Source organism: Eumetopias jubatus, unplaced genomic scaffold, assembly GCF_037043125.1.
Source record: "Eumetopias jubatus isolate StellerSeaLion01/CBP00866 unplaced genomic scaffold, mEumJub1_p1.0 scaffold_9, whole genome shotgun sequence".
Taxonomy (NCBI): domain Eukaryota; kingdom Metazoa; phylum Chordata; class Mammalia; order Carnivora; family Otariidae; genus Eumetopias; species Eumetopias jubatus.
Genome location: NW_028274815.1, coordinates 53,608,368 through 53,626,025, shown reverse-complemented (window position 1 = coordinate 53,626,025; position 17,658 = coordinate 53,608,368). Strand labels below are relative to the sequence as shown.

General features: G+C 44.5%; 1 protein-coding gene across 2 annotated transcripts in view; it reads left to right on the top strand.

Annotated features, from left to right (window-relative positions):
- Nucleotides 1-17,658, top strand: part of ANTXR1 (ANTXR cell adhesion molecule 1) — a 211,868-nt gene that overhangs the window by 88,810 nt on the left and 105,400 nt on the right. The window contains exons 11-13 of one of the 2 annotated variants that reach the window (XM_088026499.1): nucleotides 12,809-12,878; nucleotides 14,222-14,300; nucleotide 14,450. In XM_088026499.1, the coding sequence (XP_087882625.1) occupies nucleotides 12,809-12,878; nucleotides 14,222-14,300; nucleotide 14,450 (150 nt within the window). The remainder of the gene's footprint in view (nucleotides 1-12,808; nucleotides 12,879-14,221; nucleotides 14,301-14,449; nucleotides 14,451-17,658) is intronic. The other variant, XM_028116302.2, reaches the window with a different exon arrangement.

Genomic DNA, 17,658 nt, shown 5'->3' with positions numbered 1-17,658 from the left:
TGATCAACGAGAATGCATCCCAGGAGAAATAGAGCAATGACACAAGAAATCTAGTAAGAACTAATATAACCAAACTTGTGAAGATACATAGGAAGAAAGCCACAAAACTTGGTGAGGGATATGAAAGTATAAACAAATGGAGAAGCAGTATAGATTCATGCATAGGCACTGGAACAAAACTACCCAGGAAAAGAATCCTGGCCTAAGCCTATGTGACCATGGCAAGTTACTTAACAGCTTCATGCCTCAGTTTCCCTCTCTGTAAAATGAGGATAGCAATAACAGCTCCTCTCTCATGAATTGCTTTGAGGCTTAAATGTGGGGAGTGGGGCTCAGAACAGGGCCTGGCACACAGCAAGCAGTCAATCACTGTTGGCTATTGGTATTAATTAATAATTACAACTCTCACCATTATTAAATAGAGTGGCAACTGAGTATTGTAAAGACATCAGTTGTCTTCAAATTAATATTTGCTTTTAAAACAATTCTAATGGGACTTTTTAAGTCAGCAAAATAATTCTAAACTTTATAAGGAAGAATAAACATTCAAGAATGGCCAAGAAAAATGTGGAAACTTGCTGTAGCTGATTTTTAAGATGTATAAAAGAGCTGCGGTAATTGGTCACTGAAACGATGTATAACCGGTGCTACGAAAGGCACACTGAGTTTTGGAACAGGAAAAACAAAGTCCATAAACAGAGCCAAACACTTATGTGATTTTGATATAAAATAAAGTGACCTTTCTAATCAGCAGGAAGAGAATGGATTATTCCCCCAAAATGGTGTTGAGACAACTGGTTAACCACTTGGAAAAACAATTCAGTGAGATTTCTATCTCACACCTTACATCAAAACAAATTCCAGATGAAAAATTTAAATGTGAACTTGAAACTATAAAAGTTCTAGAAGGAAACAAAAATAAATATTTACATAATTGTCAAGTAGGGAGAGGCTTTTTAAGCATAACACTGGAGCGAGAAAGAATAAAGGGAAAATTTAATATTTTGGGAGCATATTTTTTATTTTTCTGTTACTGTCCCCTCAAAATCTAAAGGGAACAGAAAACTAGCAAAATTATTTAAAAGACATATAAAAGAGTCAATAACCTTAATATACAGACTGCTCTTAAAATCAGTAAAAGAAAAAAAAAGTGAGCACATCAATGGATGAAAGCTATGAAAAGGAAATTTACAAGAACAATAGTGGTCAGCAAACATATGGAAAATGCTAACTGTCGCCAAAGACACGCAAATTGAATAATCTATCAACCTGGCAAAGATTAACAATACAATGCCCAGTACTGGCAAAAAATACAGGGGAACAGGTGTTTTCATTCATCATTGGTGGGACACCATTAAATCTTTTAAAAGGCAATTCTTAAAATGAAGCAACTGCTTTTATATATTTTTGACCCAGAATTTCCATTTCAACTTCCTCAAAAGGAAATGATTGGGAATATTTACAAGGACTTGGCTACAAGAATGTTCATCCTGATATTGCTTATGATAGCAAAAGGAAAAAGAAAGAGAAAGAGGGACAGAGGGGGAGGAAGGGAGGAAGGAAGGAAGGAAGGCAGGCAGGCAGGCAGGCAGGCAGGCAGGAAGGAAGGAAGGAAACCAAAATATCTAAATGGAAACAATATAAATGTTGAACAATAGATAATCTGTTATATAAATGATACTTTACCCCTATGTAATTAATGTTGCGAAGAAGGGAAAGAAGAACAATTGCTGATGTGGGAAAACGTTAATAATATAGTTACAAAAGTTACAAAACAATACCTCCGTGCTATTTCTGTTTCATACACCTCCTTTTATGCAGAGAGAGACTTGAAAACGCATCAAAATGTTAACAGTAGTTACCTCTGAATGAGACCACTATTAACTTTTTCTTCTAAGTTTTCTACAATCATATGTCTCTTATGTAACAAGAAAAAAATCCACAACCGTTGTTTAAAATTTAATTTTAAAATGCTTGTTAATTATGTACTCCTAGCACAAAATAGCATTTGGTTAGTTCTCCAATCACCAGGCTGAACTCACTCCTGGCCAAGAAGATATCTTGGAAATCCTCACACAAACTTTATTTATTCTGGCTGCACTTTTTCCTACTCCAGTATTCAACATATTGTGCCAAGAAAAGATCCACTTTCAATTGGAAATCCATTTGCAGAGAGATTAGAATGCTGAAAAGGAGACACTGGGGTATGAGCTGAGAAATGATCCATCTTAATGAACAGTAAATTAAAAATGGGCTTTTTATCAATGCAATAATGAAAAACATGCTAGACTGTCCTGGGGCTGCGTGGCAAGGTAGGAGGTATGACGATAAACAAAGAAACCGATTTTTAACAAACTCACTAAAATTCCATTTATAGGCCATGTGAGCAATCGGTTTCCTGGTTTTATAGGCACACTAGTTTTTGCTACAAAATGTTATTTCCCAGCTTGATCTCCAATCTTATTCACTAGGCATGGCTCTGGTTTCCTTTTTTTCACTCTCAAAGGATAAAACTTTGCCCCTTTTGAAGATTCTTTTTCAAACTGAACTTTACTCATGAAGGCAGTTCTAAGAGTCCCAAAGAAGGGCTCAGCTTCCCGAGGGGACGAGAGACAACACTCGCTCGAGTGCAGAAGTTCGAGTGTGTTTGTTTTTAAAAATCTGTCCAATTATCCAGAAACTATACTTCATCTTAGAAAACATGTGGGCCCTGGGGCTGCTGTGGGCACCCTAAGGAGATCATTGGAAATGCACCTATGATGGCAGATGGGGAGGGAAGAAGACAAACTTCCCAAACAAAAGCCTATTGTTTCCTTTCTCACTGGTTAGAGTATGGCATCTTTTGGTCAAAGGTTCTTAGTGCAATTTGGATGCATCCCTGAGGGGTTGATGTCATAAGAAGATGGTGGAAGATCACTTTGGGTAACTCAGAATGAAGAGACATAAAGGAGCATCTCCTCTTGTGGTGCCGGGTCAGGCTGCATATCAGACTCTCCAGAGAGCTTCATCTAAGAAATAATAGCAGCTACTGATTGCTGAGCACCTACCCTGGGCCCTCCCTGTACTATCTCATTCCATCCTCACAGCACCCCAGTGAGGGACAAGTTATTTGTATCCCTTTTTGCTAAGTAGGAAACTAAAACTCAACAAGTGCCCAAGGTCACCTAGATGGCTGGAGGTAGAAGCGATTTGGACCTTGGGCGATCCAGAGGCTTTTGACCACTTCCAAAACAAAGATCCCCACAGATCCCTGGGTCCCCTGATTCCCAAATGCCCACATAACTCTGATATAGACCTCATTAGGAGGTATTGATTCCCATGACTGCCCTGCATTTTGTAGACAGGAAACCTCAGCTCAGAGAGATTTGGCTACTTGCCCAAGGTCACAGAGCACATTAGTAGGGAGTCAAGACTTGAACCCAAGTTCAAGAAAAAAAGCCCTGGACCGGGGAAGAAAGAGCCCAGGCTTTAGCGTGTCAGTGTATGTAGTTGACTCTACATTCACAGGTAAAGCACCCCTTGTGATTCCCTGACTGGCCCCCTTTTCCTCGAACTTCAGGAGTTTCATGTTATCTGACAGTGTTCCCCTTTGCCCCTGCTTTCAGAAAGAGCTCTGATTTTGCCAGTCATTTCTGAAGTGGTTCCTGCCAAGACTGTGTTAGTGTGTGTTCCCATCATTAAGGCCCAGACAAAAATATCGTTAAGTGGAAATTTACTGGAGTGTTGCCTGGTCAGACAAAAGCCCCAGTAATCTGGGATAGGATGGAAATAAATGGGGAGTTGCCACCCCACAGTAACTAGGTGGTAAAGATTTTCATTCTGGGGCAAAAGACCTTCTTGCAGGGGTGAGTTGACACAGCCCAAAGTTAGCTATGGCAGTGCCTGATAGACTCACCCTTGACCTTGTCCCTGCTCTACCATGCATGCAGTTTGCCTCCAAGTGAAAATTCTAAGCGACACATGAACTTAGCACGCACTGTGCTTCTTTGAGGCGTGGTTGGAGGAGAGACTTGCTTGTGAACTTCCTGAGACTGTCATTGCCCTAGCCCTGCCTGTCCTGATGGGGAAAGTTGGACCCCTCTACTTCTGCACCCAATGACTGGACTTCCATGAACCCTGCTTGTCCTCACATAACGCTCCTCCTTTGTCACTTCAGTGGGATGGTGGAGGAGAAGAGGGCAGCCACAGAGCTGGGCCAGACTTGTGAGAACCCCAGGCAGGCTAACAATCTATGCCTCCCCCTTCAAACTGACATTCTTTAAATATTTTCTCAACACCCATTTCGAGGAAAAGGTGGATGCTGCTGAGGGAAAGGAAGAAAAAGAATGCTATCTGTGGGTCTCTTCTCCGTGCACTTCAGCTCTGGCCCCCAGCATGCATACTGCAGCAGTTCCATAGCATCCACTGTTATTCAAGTGTGTGCCTGGGGTCTCCATCCCACCTCTTCTCTGAGTCTTTATAGAGGTCTGTGTTCTCTAAAAGCAGTCAGTATTGATCATCCTGATTGTATGGAAGCCTCTAGCCATTTTGGTAGGCTTGCCCCTCCATCCCAATTCCAAAGGTAAAACCCTCCCAAACCTAATTGTGCACAGCTCCAAGAGTTTGTGTGTCAGGAGACACACAGCTTGTGCCTGAAGCCACAATTGTCTTCAACCAAGTAAAAACAAAGCTTTAAAAAATATATTTATTCTTAGTAGATGATTACAGCTGTCTTGAGTGCACCACTTACTCTGACCTCAATTTTTAAAGGCTGATGCTTTGCTTAGAAGATAATTTGTAAGTTTTATAAATGTCAAATGGTCAAGAATTTTTTTGGTGTAGATTTATTGAGAGGGGAAAATAATTTGCAAGAGTCCTGGGCCCATTACCTTCATTAAGTTGTCTTGCAATACCTACACCGCCCCTATTACCTTCAGATAAAGATGAATGCCAAATACCATGACGTTATGTGTAGTATGATTCCAATTATGTAAAAAATAATATGCATAGAAAAAAAAATCCTGAAATAGCATACCCCAAAGCATTAACAGTGTTTATCACTGGAAGTTAGGATTACCAAGGATTTTCATTTCTTTTTTATACACTTCTCTGTCTAGCTCAGACTTCTCACTTATTTCTCACACTCACTTTTCTGAGTCTTGTATTGCTAAACACGTATGACCTTTGTAATTAATAAAAATAACAGAAAATATGAGCAGAAAATCATTTACATCCTGAGAAATCAAACTAATTGTGCCGAGGACCAGTTCCGGGAGCCAGTGAGCCTAGACCCACAGGGGTCACACCATGTGTGGGACTGGGAAATGCATAAGCCCAAAAAAGACAATCCAGAGACCAGCAAGGCTGCTGGATCCCGTCCCTGCACTCTTCTGGGAAAGGACTCATGGTCCCTTGTTTTTTCCTTCTCCTGGGGCCCTGATGGAATCTTGATCCTCATGTACACAGTGACCAGGATAACACACTTCATTATCTTCTAAGACTGCACTCAGTTCTGAGTCCTATATTGCCGTTTATAGGGAAGGTGTTCCACTCTACATCCTTCCTGCCCACATCAGTTCAGAACCTTGGCAGCACTCTAAGTCCCACTTCTGGAATGCCCCTTTCAGTTATAAAGCTCCCCCAAGCAGAGTGGCTCAGGTGCTATACCACCTACCACCAGGAAAATCTGGACCTATGAAGCCTGCATAGGGGCACTCTTCCTTTCTCCAACCAGGTGTCTTGCAATGAACCTCAAGCTGTTTTTCCCTCCTCTACCCATCACTTTATAACACCTCTGAACATTTCTGAACATTCTACCCATACCTGGGGGCTGTGGATCACCCAGTAATATCTAAAGGACCCTCTACAATGGGCTATATATATATATATATACAGCCATGATAGACATTATACCAGGATTTCTTACCTTGATACTATCGACATTCAGGGCCAGATAATTCTTTGTTGAGTGGGGAGAAGGATGCCTTGTGCAGTGTAGGATATTTAGCACCATCTCTGGTCTCTGCTCACTGAATGCCGGTAGTACTTCGGTCCTAGTATGACAACCAGAACTGTCTCAGACATTGCCAGTTGTCCCCTGAGGGACAAAATCACCACATCGGAGAAGCACGGCCCTATGTACATGTCCACAGATCCTATTTGGATAGATGACTTTCTTCTTGTCACCCCTCTACCATCTAGCCCTGACACAACCTGGTAGGTAAGTCGCGAGACATATTCAGTTTGCACACATGTTCACATCTTCTGTTTTTCAGGTGCCTCAGAGACAATGAAGCTAGCAGTACCCCGCTTTAGTAACAAGAGTTGACATGTCAAGTGCTTAAATGCTGAGCACTTAATCCTATCATCTCATTAAAATTTATATCAGTTTATGAAATGAGTATGATTCACATCTGATCTCTCATTCCCGAGATCTCTGGGTTGCAGTTAGGGTTATGTAGCCAGCAGGTGACGGAGTTGTGATGGAATTCAAGCCCAGGCTCTTAACGAGCTCATTGTTTCTCCATCCTGGTCCAACCTGCCTCCAGAGAACAGGAAAAGAAACCAAAAGATATATCCTGGATACCTGTAACCTACCGGAACTGGTAAAATAGTTATGTAAAGGCCCAGGAAACTTACCTGGAAACTGTTGGCCAGGTTCGACTCGCCAATGAGGGCTTCCAAGGAAACCTTGCAACAATTCCAGGCCAGGGAAGAGGGAGGTAGATGTGAGCCATGCCTAAGGAGGATGGTGGCCAACTCTGGCTTCAGCTGGGCATGAAAGGACATTATAGCGGATGCGCTGTGTTCTGAGGATTATTCCCAACTCGGCCCCACTCACCAGCACTTCACTACCATCTTTTCCCGTTCTGTCTTGACTCTTGTTTCTCATTCCTCTGACCTCAGAACCACTGTTCACCCTTTCCAAGTAGAAGCCATTCTCTCCACTTTCAAATTCCTTGCTTTGTCCCCGAATTAGAGTTTAATGTCTTCTGTCAAGAAAATCCCCAGGCTTGTTATCTCACCCATTTATGAAAACTTCCCCACCCAGGGCCTGACACAGAATATGTGCCCAATAAATAATAATTTCCTTCTACCCTAAGCAATGGGCTCCATTTAGCTTTGCAGTAAAATCCCCGTGTTTGTGAATTATCATTGCAGGAACCCCAGGAGGGCAATCAACTACCTCCTTTCTGGCTGAAGCTCCAGAGAGCTCAATCCAGATGCTTTGAATTTCACTAACTTGGAGTCCTGCTGAATATCATTTTATTTCAGGTTTTTGCACAAAGCCTAACTTTTTAAAAAGATGGTTACTTTTGAAGTCAGCGAGAAGATAGAAACATCCAGCCTAGCTCTAGCCTGTCTGTTCTCCCTTCATTCAGACACATTCCCCAACCAGCTGATAATCTGGTGCTGAACAGTTATGCTTGGCTTAGGGATGCCCTGAAAATGCTCCCTAGACCCAGTGGAAATTGGGAGAAAGCACAGGGTGAGCTCATTTCGTCCCTAACCTTCACTATTTTGTAACAGTAGGAATGTAAACTCTACTTTGGAGCTTACGTCAGCTTTTGGAGGGTTTCAACAAGCACCCCCAGATAAGACTAAAGGTTTTGCTTGTCCTTTTGACCAGAAATAAATATTTACATCAAGAAAAGATTGCCAAGGCTTGAAAAATATTTGAATTATTTAATCAGTCCTATAAAAGGATTCACTGTGATCGGTGTTTGAATTAGCTAATGAATTTTAATCCTGGTTTTATCCCAAATCCATTAGATAGTCACCAACTGCAGGGAAGAATTCTGGGAATTTCTTCAATAGTCTCAAAAGAATTACATTGATTCAAGGTCAAAACCTGGGAATGTATGTACTTGAGTGTATGGTTCTGGAACATGGGTTCATTATAGTAGATCACTGTCTCTCAAAAGGTGCCTGAACCTCCCCACAGAGCTTTTCAATCCTGATCCCCTCCGATAGGAGACAGTGTTCTCCAATCCTGCCCACGGAGCATCTTAACCGTTTGCTTCCAAAGTGGCCAGGTATAAAAAGACTTGGCTCCTGGTGTAGGTCAGGCTGTATCACAAAATCAGCTGTGAGATAATAACAATGTGAAATGGCTAACTAGTTTCATTTAATTTAACAGTTTAAATTACATCTGTGAAAAAGCCAGCTGGGTTGACCTTGGGCAAATCACTGCAACAAAACCTGGGTTTGAATTTCAGCCTTGACATTTACAAGTGGTGCAACACTAATTCAATTAACGAACCTCTCTGAGCCCCAGTTTCCCAAACTGTAAATGATAAATAATAGTAATGTCAAACGAGACCATGGGTATATAGTGTTAGACAAAATCAGTATAAACATATAGATTTAGATGATATGTGGATATAGATGTATGTGTGGGTGGGTACTCTGCCCCACTCTGTGCCCTCTGTTCTCATCCTCAGGAATGCCCAGTTCTCAAGCCTCGGGTGTTTGGCAATTTGGTGTAATGACGCTCACTGAGCCCCAAATCCTGGTTTAAATCAAGCTTGTGTTCAATTATCAGACTCTTGTAGACAAATGTTTTAGATTAACCTATGTACCGAATTCTGAAGTATCTTTGGTAAAAGGCAAGGACATTTATATTTACAGATCATCTAAAAATTCCCTTAACTTCTGGTCTCAAACTCTTGCCCCCCCCCCCAGTCTTCTCCCCCTGTTGCCCACGAGCCAAGCGCTGGTCTCCTAGCTCCTGGTCTCCACCCCGCTGCCCACTCAGGGCTAACCAGCAGTGAAATCGCTGCCCAGTGGACAGAGGAACTGGGACTCAGTCACGCTCGGAGTGGATTACGGTCCCCCCAACATCCCAACACCACTGGCTTTGGCGGAGGCAGCAGCAAGGTTGGCATGGCCCCTGAGCCAAACGTGGCTCAGCCGAGGGGGAAGGCTTTGTGCCCTGCTTCCCAAGAGGACATTCCAGGAAGGAGTCAGATGATCTGAGTTATGGAAACCAAATGGCCCTCCTTTGTTTAGAGAGAGAGAGAGAAAGAAAAAAAAAAAGTCACTCATTTTTGTGGTAAAGCGAAAACAGGCTCCAAACCAAACACTCCCTCTCAGAGCAGAAAATGCCAGCTCCCCAGAGCGGGCGCACAGCCCCAGAGGCTGAGAAACCGATGGAAGGCGGAGTCAGGCCTGAGTTACAGCCCCCGCAAAGTGTCCTCAGTCCTGCCAGTGAGGTTTGCCTCTGCTTTGCTCCAGAAATACTTGGTCTCTCAGGCAGGAAAGGAAACTGAAGGCAAGACAAAGAGAAGTGTCTAAGTGACCTAGGCCAATCTTGTCCTCTCACTCTTTTCCAGTTGGGATGGAGGGCGGGGGAAGAGCGCTGCAGAGAAGGCCCTGGAAGGTGCGTGGGCACTAACAGCCCCCTGGGCACACCGAACCCTGAGGCTCCCTTGTGTCACTACAGCGCACCATCTCTGACTTGGATGCCCACCTCTGCGTGACCAGCACTTCCCACAGAATGCAGCCAAGAGTCACGAGGCCTCCTGTGGCCACTCTGTGGCTGCCCCGTGGCTCCTTGGGCTGGCTCCGTGGGCGGGCATCTGCAGCACTCCCAGGTATTGCTAGTGCATGTGCTGCAGGATAAGCCGTGGCCAAGAAAAAAATATAGTTTCTAGTCAGCCATGCCTATCCCAAGTTCGGTTTATTCTCTAACACAAGCCTTTCCTGGAATGGAGAGGCTCTTGGCAAGGGAGGAAAAATGGAGAATTGAGTTCTAGTCCTGGCTTTGCCTCTCACTTGCTGTGCAACCATGGGTCATTGTCACCTCTCTGAGCCTCCATTTCGCATCGGAAAGTGAGCCCAATGCCCTTGCCTTGCCTCGGTTCGCAAGGTTGTTGTAGAAGGAGGTAAAGCATGGCAACAGCCAGACTGCCTGGGTGTGGATCCAAGCTCCCCTGTGTAACACGGGGCAAGTTTCTTCACCTCTCTATGTCGTGCTTCACCTTTCAAATGAAGGGAATAATATCCTTCCCTGGTAGCACTTCTAGCAGGTTAAATTCGATGATGTGGCTTATGCAAGGTGCGTGGAGAGCGCCGACCCACAGCATGGCCTGCATTAGTCTTGATGGCATGATCATCACCAGAGGCTGGGAAGTATCTTGAAAACAAAAATGCTCAGTTCGGGCATTGTGTGATCCGCCAACGTCATCATAAACTTCCTAGTTTCATTCAACACACCTCCACTGTTCCAGCAATGTTCCATGATCTGCGAAGATTAATTCTACATATGAGGAGGGACCTCCAATACTTGTTGTTTTTAGGAAAAATCCCCAAAGCCCCACCATCGCCTATAAGGCCTCAGTCATCTGGTCCTGCTGCCTTTTCTAGCCTCATTTTGAGCCACTGTCTCACTCAAATTCACCAGCCTTGTTGGCCTTCCTTTAGCTCTCAAGGGCTCTGGGCTCCTTCCTGCCCCAGGATCTTTGCAGGGCCTCCTGTCCCACTCCGTGTCCTCTTCGCCTAACCACAGGTCTCAGCTTATATCGCCTTTCCTCAGGGAAGCATTTCCTAAACTCCCTTCTCTTTCTTTCTTTGTGCTCACCACAATTATAGTTAAATAGTAACTTGTGTCATCTCCAGCATGTCAGCTCCTTGGGCAAGGTGCTTTCATCTGTTTTGTTCATTGCAAGGCCTAGCACAATGCCTGACACGTGGAAGATATTCGAAAGAATATATTTTTTAATACAAATGAAAGTGCTTAATAACTGTCTCCCCTGCAGCTCCTACAAAACCCATGAAATCAGAGACCATGTTTCTGTTCTCAAAGCCTGTGTCTCCAGTTCATAGAAGGCCTTTAATAAATACTTGTTAAATGAATGAATGATCAGTGAATGACTTGGAATAGCCTCCCTAACTTTTCACCATTTGAAGATCTCCCTAGACATCAGAGAAGACTGTAATGGACCATTCTCTTCCTCCTCCTTCCATGGAGACACTGTGCTTGGCACTCGGACATGTCCTCTAACCCTCACCCCAGGTGGCTCTGCTCCTTCAATCCCGGCAGAGGGCACCAGCCTTCCTGGTCCGCACTCAAGCAAGTGTTTAGTGTCAGCCACAGTCCCAATGTCATTAGAGACATCCGTTTTGTAACAAACGCTGATAGGAGAATACCATCCTTCAATTATACATGTATTCCTTTCTTCTAGGGCAGGCATTTGTATTCACAGCTTGGTTAAAGGGACTCATATTATTCATCGTCATATCCCCGCAGGTCCTACCACAATGTTCGGTACAGAGCACGCACCCTTAAATGTTGCATCATGAAGGCATGAATACTATATACTGACTACAGTTAGTAACTTCTCAGCCCCAGAACCTGGGACACAATGAAGTTTTTAAGGAGCTTGAGATGAAAGCTTTCTTTTTTTCATCCACAGAATAAGAGCAAGAACTCTCCACCTCCAGACTCCCCCCATTCTCATCCATCTTTCACAGCTATATCTGCTGCAACTCCCAAAATCATCCCTTCAAGTTTTTTTTTTCCAAAAACCTCCGAAGTTCTTTTCATAGCTAATAGGCCTGTGTCCAAACTCCTACGTTCTCACGCAAAGAATTGAGACCAAATTTCTTCCTATACTGATCTTTTCAAATCCTACTTACCTCCAACCCTAGAACATATCTTTTGTTTGCTCTGCCTCTGCTCATGCCATTCCTCTCACCAGGAATGCCTCTTCCCAATCTCTCTGCCAAAGCACATCTCAAGTGTTGTGTTCCCTGTCACCTCACCACATCACCCACCTAAAGAGAGCTCTCTGTCTTCTGAAGCTAAGTAATATTTTGGCTTAGCTACTTCTTGTATGTGTCAGAAAGCTTTTCCTTCTTTAAAAAATTGAGAAATAATTGACAAAAAGCATTATATTAGTTTCAGATGTACAACCTAGTGATTCAATATTTGTAAAGAAGGTGAAATGATCACCACGATAAATCTAGTTAACATCCATCACCATACATAATTACAAATTCTTTTCTTGTGAAGAGAACTTGTAACATTTACTCTCTTAGCAACTTCCAAACATGCAATACAGTATTATGACCTAGAGTCACCACACCGTACATGACATCCTCATGACTTATTTGATAACTGGAAGTCTGTACCTTTTGACCATCTTCACCCATTTCACCCATCCCCCACCCCTGGCAACCACCAATCTGTTCTCTGTTCTCTATGAGTTCATTTTTTTTTTTCTTTTTTAGATCCCACATATAAGTGAGATCATACGATATTTATCTTTCTCTGACTTATTTCACTTAGCACAGTGTCCTCCAGGTCCATCCATGTTGTCACAAATGGCAAGACTTACTAACTTATGACTGAATAACCTTTGTTGTATGAATACATGTATATACACATGCCACATTTTCTTTATCCACTCATCCGCTTAGGTTGCTCACTGCACGTCTTGGCTATTATAAATAATGCTGTATCAACAAACTTTCTCCATGAATGTGGCTTCTCTCTCAAACTAGACTCAGACCTGAAGTTCCCTGGGGACCAGTCTTATATCTTCTGGATTCCCCTCAGTTATGCCTAGTCAATGGTAAGAGCTCAGTCTCTATTTGTTCACTGATTGACTCAATTGGTTGTATGAGGTCAGGGACTAGTAGCCTAGCAAGAGAACCTTAAAGTTCATTCACTCGAGCGGATTTTATGGCTCAAGACCAGTGTCTAGTTCAGAGTTACTGCTTTTCTCATGTCTCCCAGGATTTGGTGGATGGTCTCTAGGAGTCACTGAACATGAAATTGTAAAGTTGCTTCACTCTTCTTAATCCAGTGACTTCCTTTTTACAGATGAGAAGCCCTTCACTGTGGAAGACACTTACTTGCTGTGTCCAGCACCTATCTTAAAAGAAGTTGGCATGTAAGTTTCCACCAGCAACTGAACCTCACAGCCAGGGAGGAGAGAGGAGTAGAAGGGACAAAGGGAGAAGAAAGAGTCTCTCTTCGTTGTTGTCACGCAGCCTTGTCTAGACCTCGCCAGGTAGCAATGATGGTGCCAGTGCTTCCAGTGAGCAAGGCACCAGGACAGATGTCTTATAAAGAGTACCTCCCTTTATCCTCCCAAGCTCCCAAAGAACCAGATGCTCACATCATCCCAGTTTTACAGATGTGGAATCTATGGCTGAGAGAATTTAAATAGCTTGCCCACGGTCACACTACAGTAGTGGAAGGGTCTAGTGTCCAACAAAGGTATGTCTCACTTAATCATACCTACCTTTCTAGAGCTCACACTTCCCAAAACCCTCCCAACCCACATTATCTCACCCTGTCATCATAATTGCTCTGCTGGATGATTATCTCCTCCTTAGACATAAGGAAGCACAGAAAGGAAGCTCAGAGGGGTTAAGAAGAGTGGGTTCAAGACCCCAGGTTCAGACTTCTGGGCCAAGCTCAATGCTCCTTCCTCTGTGCCCCTGCAGGGCATCAGATATCTGTTGGGTGTTCATCAGAGAACACAAACTCGCTTCTCTGTAAACATGATTGGAACAGGCTGAAGAGAGAATGGTGGCTTTGAGGAAAAAATATTAAACATGTTCATCTAACTTCTGCTTTCAATCACTTGTTCTAATTGTAAAGCCTCCAAGTCTGGTTGCCTAACACTGACCTTCAAGTCCACTGGTTCCACAAACTAACCCTGTGTCCATACTGCCAAAGACAAGCAAAACAGAAGCTCAGGTTTCAGTGAGTCTCACAGAGATAGAAGGAGGGTAGAAGGTCAGTCATCCACTGCTGTACCTCCGTGAGCTTGTCAGGGTGGTAGCAAACCCCCTCATCAGAATCAGTCACGGAGAGCCCGGTAACCACAACAGAACATTCAGTTTACAGTTTGACAAGTGTACGCCCACAGACGCAAGCCACGTTTTGGGAAAACTTCTTCCTACGACAAGGTGACCGGTAAATTAAATGGTAGCAGGCTTTGCCGGTTCAATGCAACTCGCTACCACGTAAGACGGGCTGAACGCAATACCTTGACACACCAGCCAAGGGTATCCCGACATCTCTCTAGAATGTTAGAGCATACGGGTGGGCCCTAGAAGCCATCCTCCACATTTTACAAAAGAGACCCGCTCAGGCCCCCAGGGGACGAGACCACAGTCGCCGGGCAGTTAGGAGCAGAGCCTGCAGGGGACTTAAGCGTCCGGCTCATGGCCCCTTGCTCCTCGCGCACCATGCTGAGTGTCTCTGGCTCCCTTGTCATTGCAGGAAAGCCGCACTTCAGGTCAGCATGAACGATGGCCTCTCTTTCATCTCCAGTTCTGTCATCATCACCACCACACGCTGTGTAAGTCATCGCCTTCCCTTTCCTGAAGGCTCTATTTGTCATTCTCGTTGCCTGGAAGTTTCCGGTTCTGCATTCTGTTCACTGAGCTTTGATCCCAGCCCCGCAGGGCCAGCTGTAGGCTGGATCGGGGGCATGTGGGACCCGCAGAGGGTATCGGGAAGGCCTGTGTTGGGTTTCTCCAACTGGTCCACTTCTGTGACCGAGAGTGAGACCTGGACGCACCGGTGTGTCCAGATGGTAAGACAGGGCCAGGGTCTGTGCAGTAGTGAGGGGGGACATCCAGACGGACTGGGTCTAGGAGGAAAAGTGCAGAAAGAAATTGGACGGCGCACCCAGAAAGCACATCTTTGGGAGCTTTTCCTTAAACAGAAGCAGGGCAATAGGGCAGTAACTAAAAGGCAATATGGAATATAAGGAGAGTCTCATTTAGAATGGGAGAAATTGCAGCTTGTTTATATGATTGTGGAAATAATCCAGGAGAAAAGGGAAAATTGGTGAAGCAGCGTGGAGGTGGGGGGTGCGATGCCACAGGGATTGTAAGGCAGGAGTGGATTGTATTCCATCAGCATCTCAGACACCCCCCTCTCTGGGTCCTTAATAGCAGGTGGTTTCTATTTCTGGTTACACATAAAATCACCTGGATGACTTTTTAAAAAATTATGGTGCCCAGTCCTCTTGCCGGGCCAACTGAAGCAAAGCCGGGGAGTGGTGGTTCCGAGGCCTCCTGGGGAGGTTCTCAGGTGGCAGGCCTTCGGCCAGTGTAGCTACTCCCTCACGCTGGCAGGATCTCAGAGCTCAGCCTATCAGAGGGCTGCCAGGGCTTAGTGGCTCTTCTGCAGATCTCAGTCCCTAACACGAGCAGTTCCAAATTAACCTTTGTCTGAATAGTCAGGAGTTCTAACCAGATGCATTTTTTTCCATTAGATCATTCTAAAGGCTAATGTGTTTGGCCTAATGGTCAGCTTGGGTGGATACTATGGTCACGTCCTGCCTGGGCTTTGGAGGACATGTCATTAGGACCCCTCGGTAATGGGGGTTTGTCTCCCTAACACTGTCTCAGCTGGACAAGAGATAGCAGGCATGCTCTGAAGTCAGACAAGATCAAAATGGGGGGTGGGAGGGATGGGGCGGCTGGGTGATAGACACTGGGGAGCGTATGTGCTCTGGTGAGCTCTGTGAAATGTGTAAGACTGATGAATCACAGACCTGTACCTCTGAAACAAATAATACATTATATGTTAAAAAAAAAAAAAGAAGAAGAAGAAGAAGATAGCAGGAAGGGAAGAATGAAGGGGGGAAATCGGAGGAGGAGACGAACCATGAGAGATGATGGACTCTGAAAAACAAACTGAGGGTTCTAGAGGGGAGGGGGTGGGGGGATGGGTTAGCCCGGTGATGGGTATTAAGGAGGGCACGTTCTGCGTGGAGCACTGGGTGTTATACACAAACAATGAATCATGGAACACTACATCAAAAACTAATGATGTAATGTATGGTGATTAACATAACATAATAAAATTAAAAAAATGAATCATCTCATAAATAAGGACCTCATATTGGACAATTTTCCCTCTTAACTTGCCCCCTGCGCCTCACCCACACACACACACACACACACACACACACACACACACACACACATTTCCATCCTGTGGTAGGAGCAAATCAGTTTTCTTGAAAGCAGGGTAAGCCAGTGCAATGAGGATAGACAACAGAAAAGTTTTACTTGACGAAAGTAAGAAAGTAGGGTTGTCACAGAGAAGTGTCACCACTGAGAAAGGTCCATGTCTCAGGCACCCCTCAGTGGAACATCAAATCCGGAGACCAAATATGAAAACCTTTTGGAGAAACGGTGAAATTTCTTTAAGTGGACCCCGCCTGATTCTTTTAGAAATTGACCCTTCTGGAACTTGCCAACCTGCAGGAAATGATTAAAATACCCCAAATTTAACAATTCCATTCCAGATTCCTCCCTGCTTTTGAGTGATCCAGCAGTTTGGGCCTGTATTTCTCATTATGTCTGACCATACCACAGAGAAACAACCATGCCCTTGAGGCCACAAGGGCATGGGGAGGAGGAAGAGAAACATCTCAGGAAGTTTTGCAAACTTGTGGTATGGCAGCTACAAGACTAAGACTATGGCTTAAGTCCTGGGCCCGTAAGCTAAGAAAAAAGGTGTCCTTACTATTGTACTGCGGAATGAAAAGAGTTCAGAGCTAAGTCCCCTCTACCTTTCCAACTCCGTCTTATATCTCCCTTACCTGAGTGCCCGTCACTAAGTTTTCTGCTCACTTGACCCTTGGCAAACACCACCTCATTACATCTTCTGCATTATTGCCCTTTTCACTTGAGAATGCCATGTGTCTACAACAAAATTACGAACACCCTAAGATTTGAGATCCAGGACCATTCATTCATTTATTCAGCAAATATCCATTGATCATGTTTACATTGATCATCATTCACATTATTGTGCCAGGCACTGTCCTGGGTCCCTGGAATACATCAGAGAGCACTACAGAGACAAAGCTCTCTGTCTAGTGGGGAAGGGCAGAGGGAGAGAAAGCAGACAAGAAACAAGAAACATAACAAATGAGTTACACACTATGTCAAAAGGTAATATATGCTACAGAAAAAAGAGAGCCAAGTAAGACGACTTGGTACTACTTGAGTGAGTGTAATATAAACAGAGATGCATTGAGAAGGTAGCGTTTGAGGAGAGATTTTTGAAGCTGACTGCGAGGCTACTGGGGAAAGAACATACCAACCAGAGGGCCCCAGGGCTCAGACCTCAAAACCAGAGACACTCAGTGTGTTCCAGAAGAGCAGGAAAGCTGGTGGTCTGTCAATGGAAGAGATCCAGGGAGGCGAGTGGGAGGTGGTGAGGTCATGGGGATGGAGAGTGGAGGGTCTTGTGAGAACTTTGGCTTTTGCACAGAGGAGCACCATGAGCTGACTTGGATTTGAAAGATCACTCTGGCTGCTGGAACAGCCTGTGGGAAGACAGGGATGGAAGGACTGTGACTGGTTAGGAGGGTTATGGCAATATTTCAGGCAAAAGATGATGCTGGCTTGACTCAGCAGGGAGCAGTGGAGATGAGAGAAGCAGTCGGAGTTGGATATACCATGAAGGCAAAGCCAGTGGATTTCCTGAAGCATTGGATGTAGGGCTTGAGAAGAGAGGCATCCAGCGTAGTCCCATGGGCTTCAGCCTAAGTACCTGAGAGAATGGAGTTGCCCTCAATGGACAGGGGGAAGACTGAAGGAGCAGATCTGGGGTGGAGGAGGAAAATCAGGAGGTCAGTTTTGTGGTCGACTAGTTGTGTCGCCTTGACCAACGTGTTTAGCCCCTTTGTG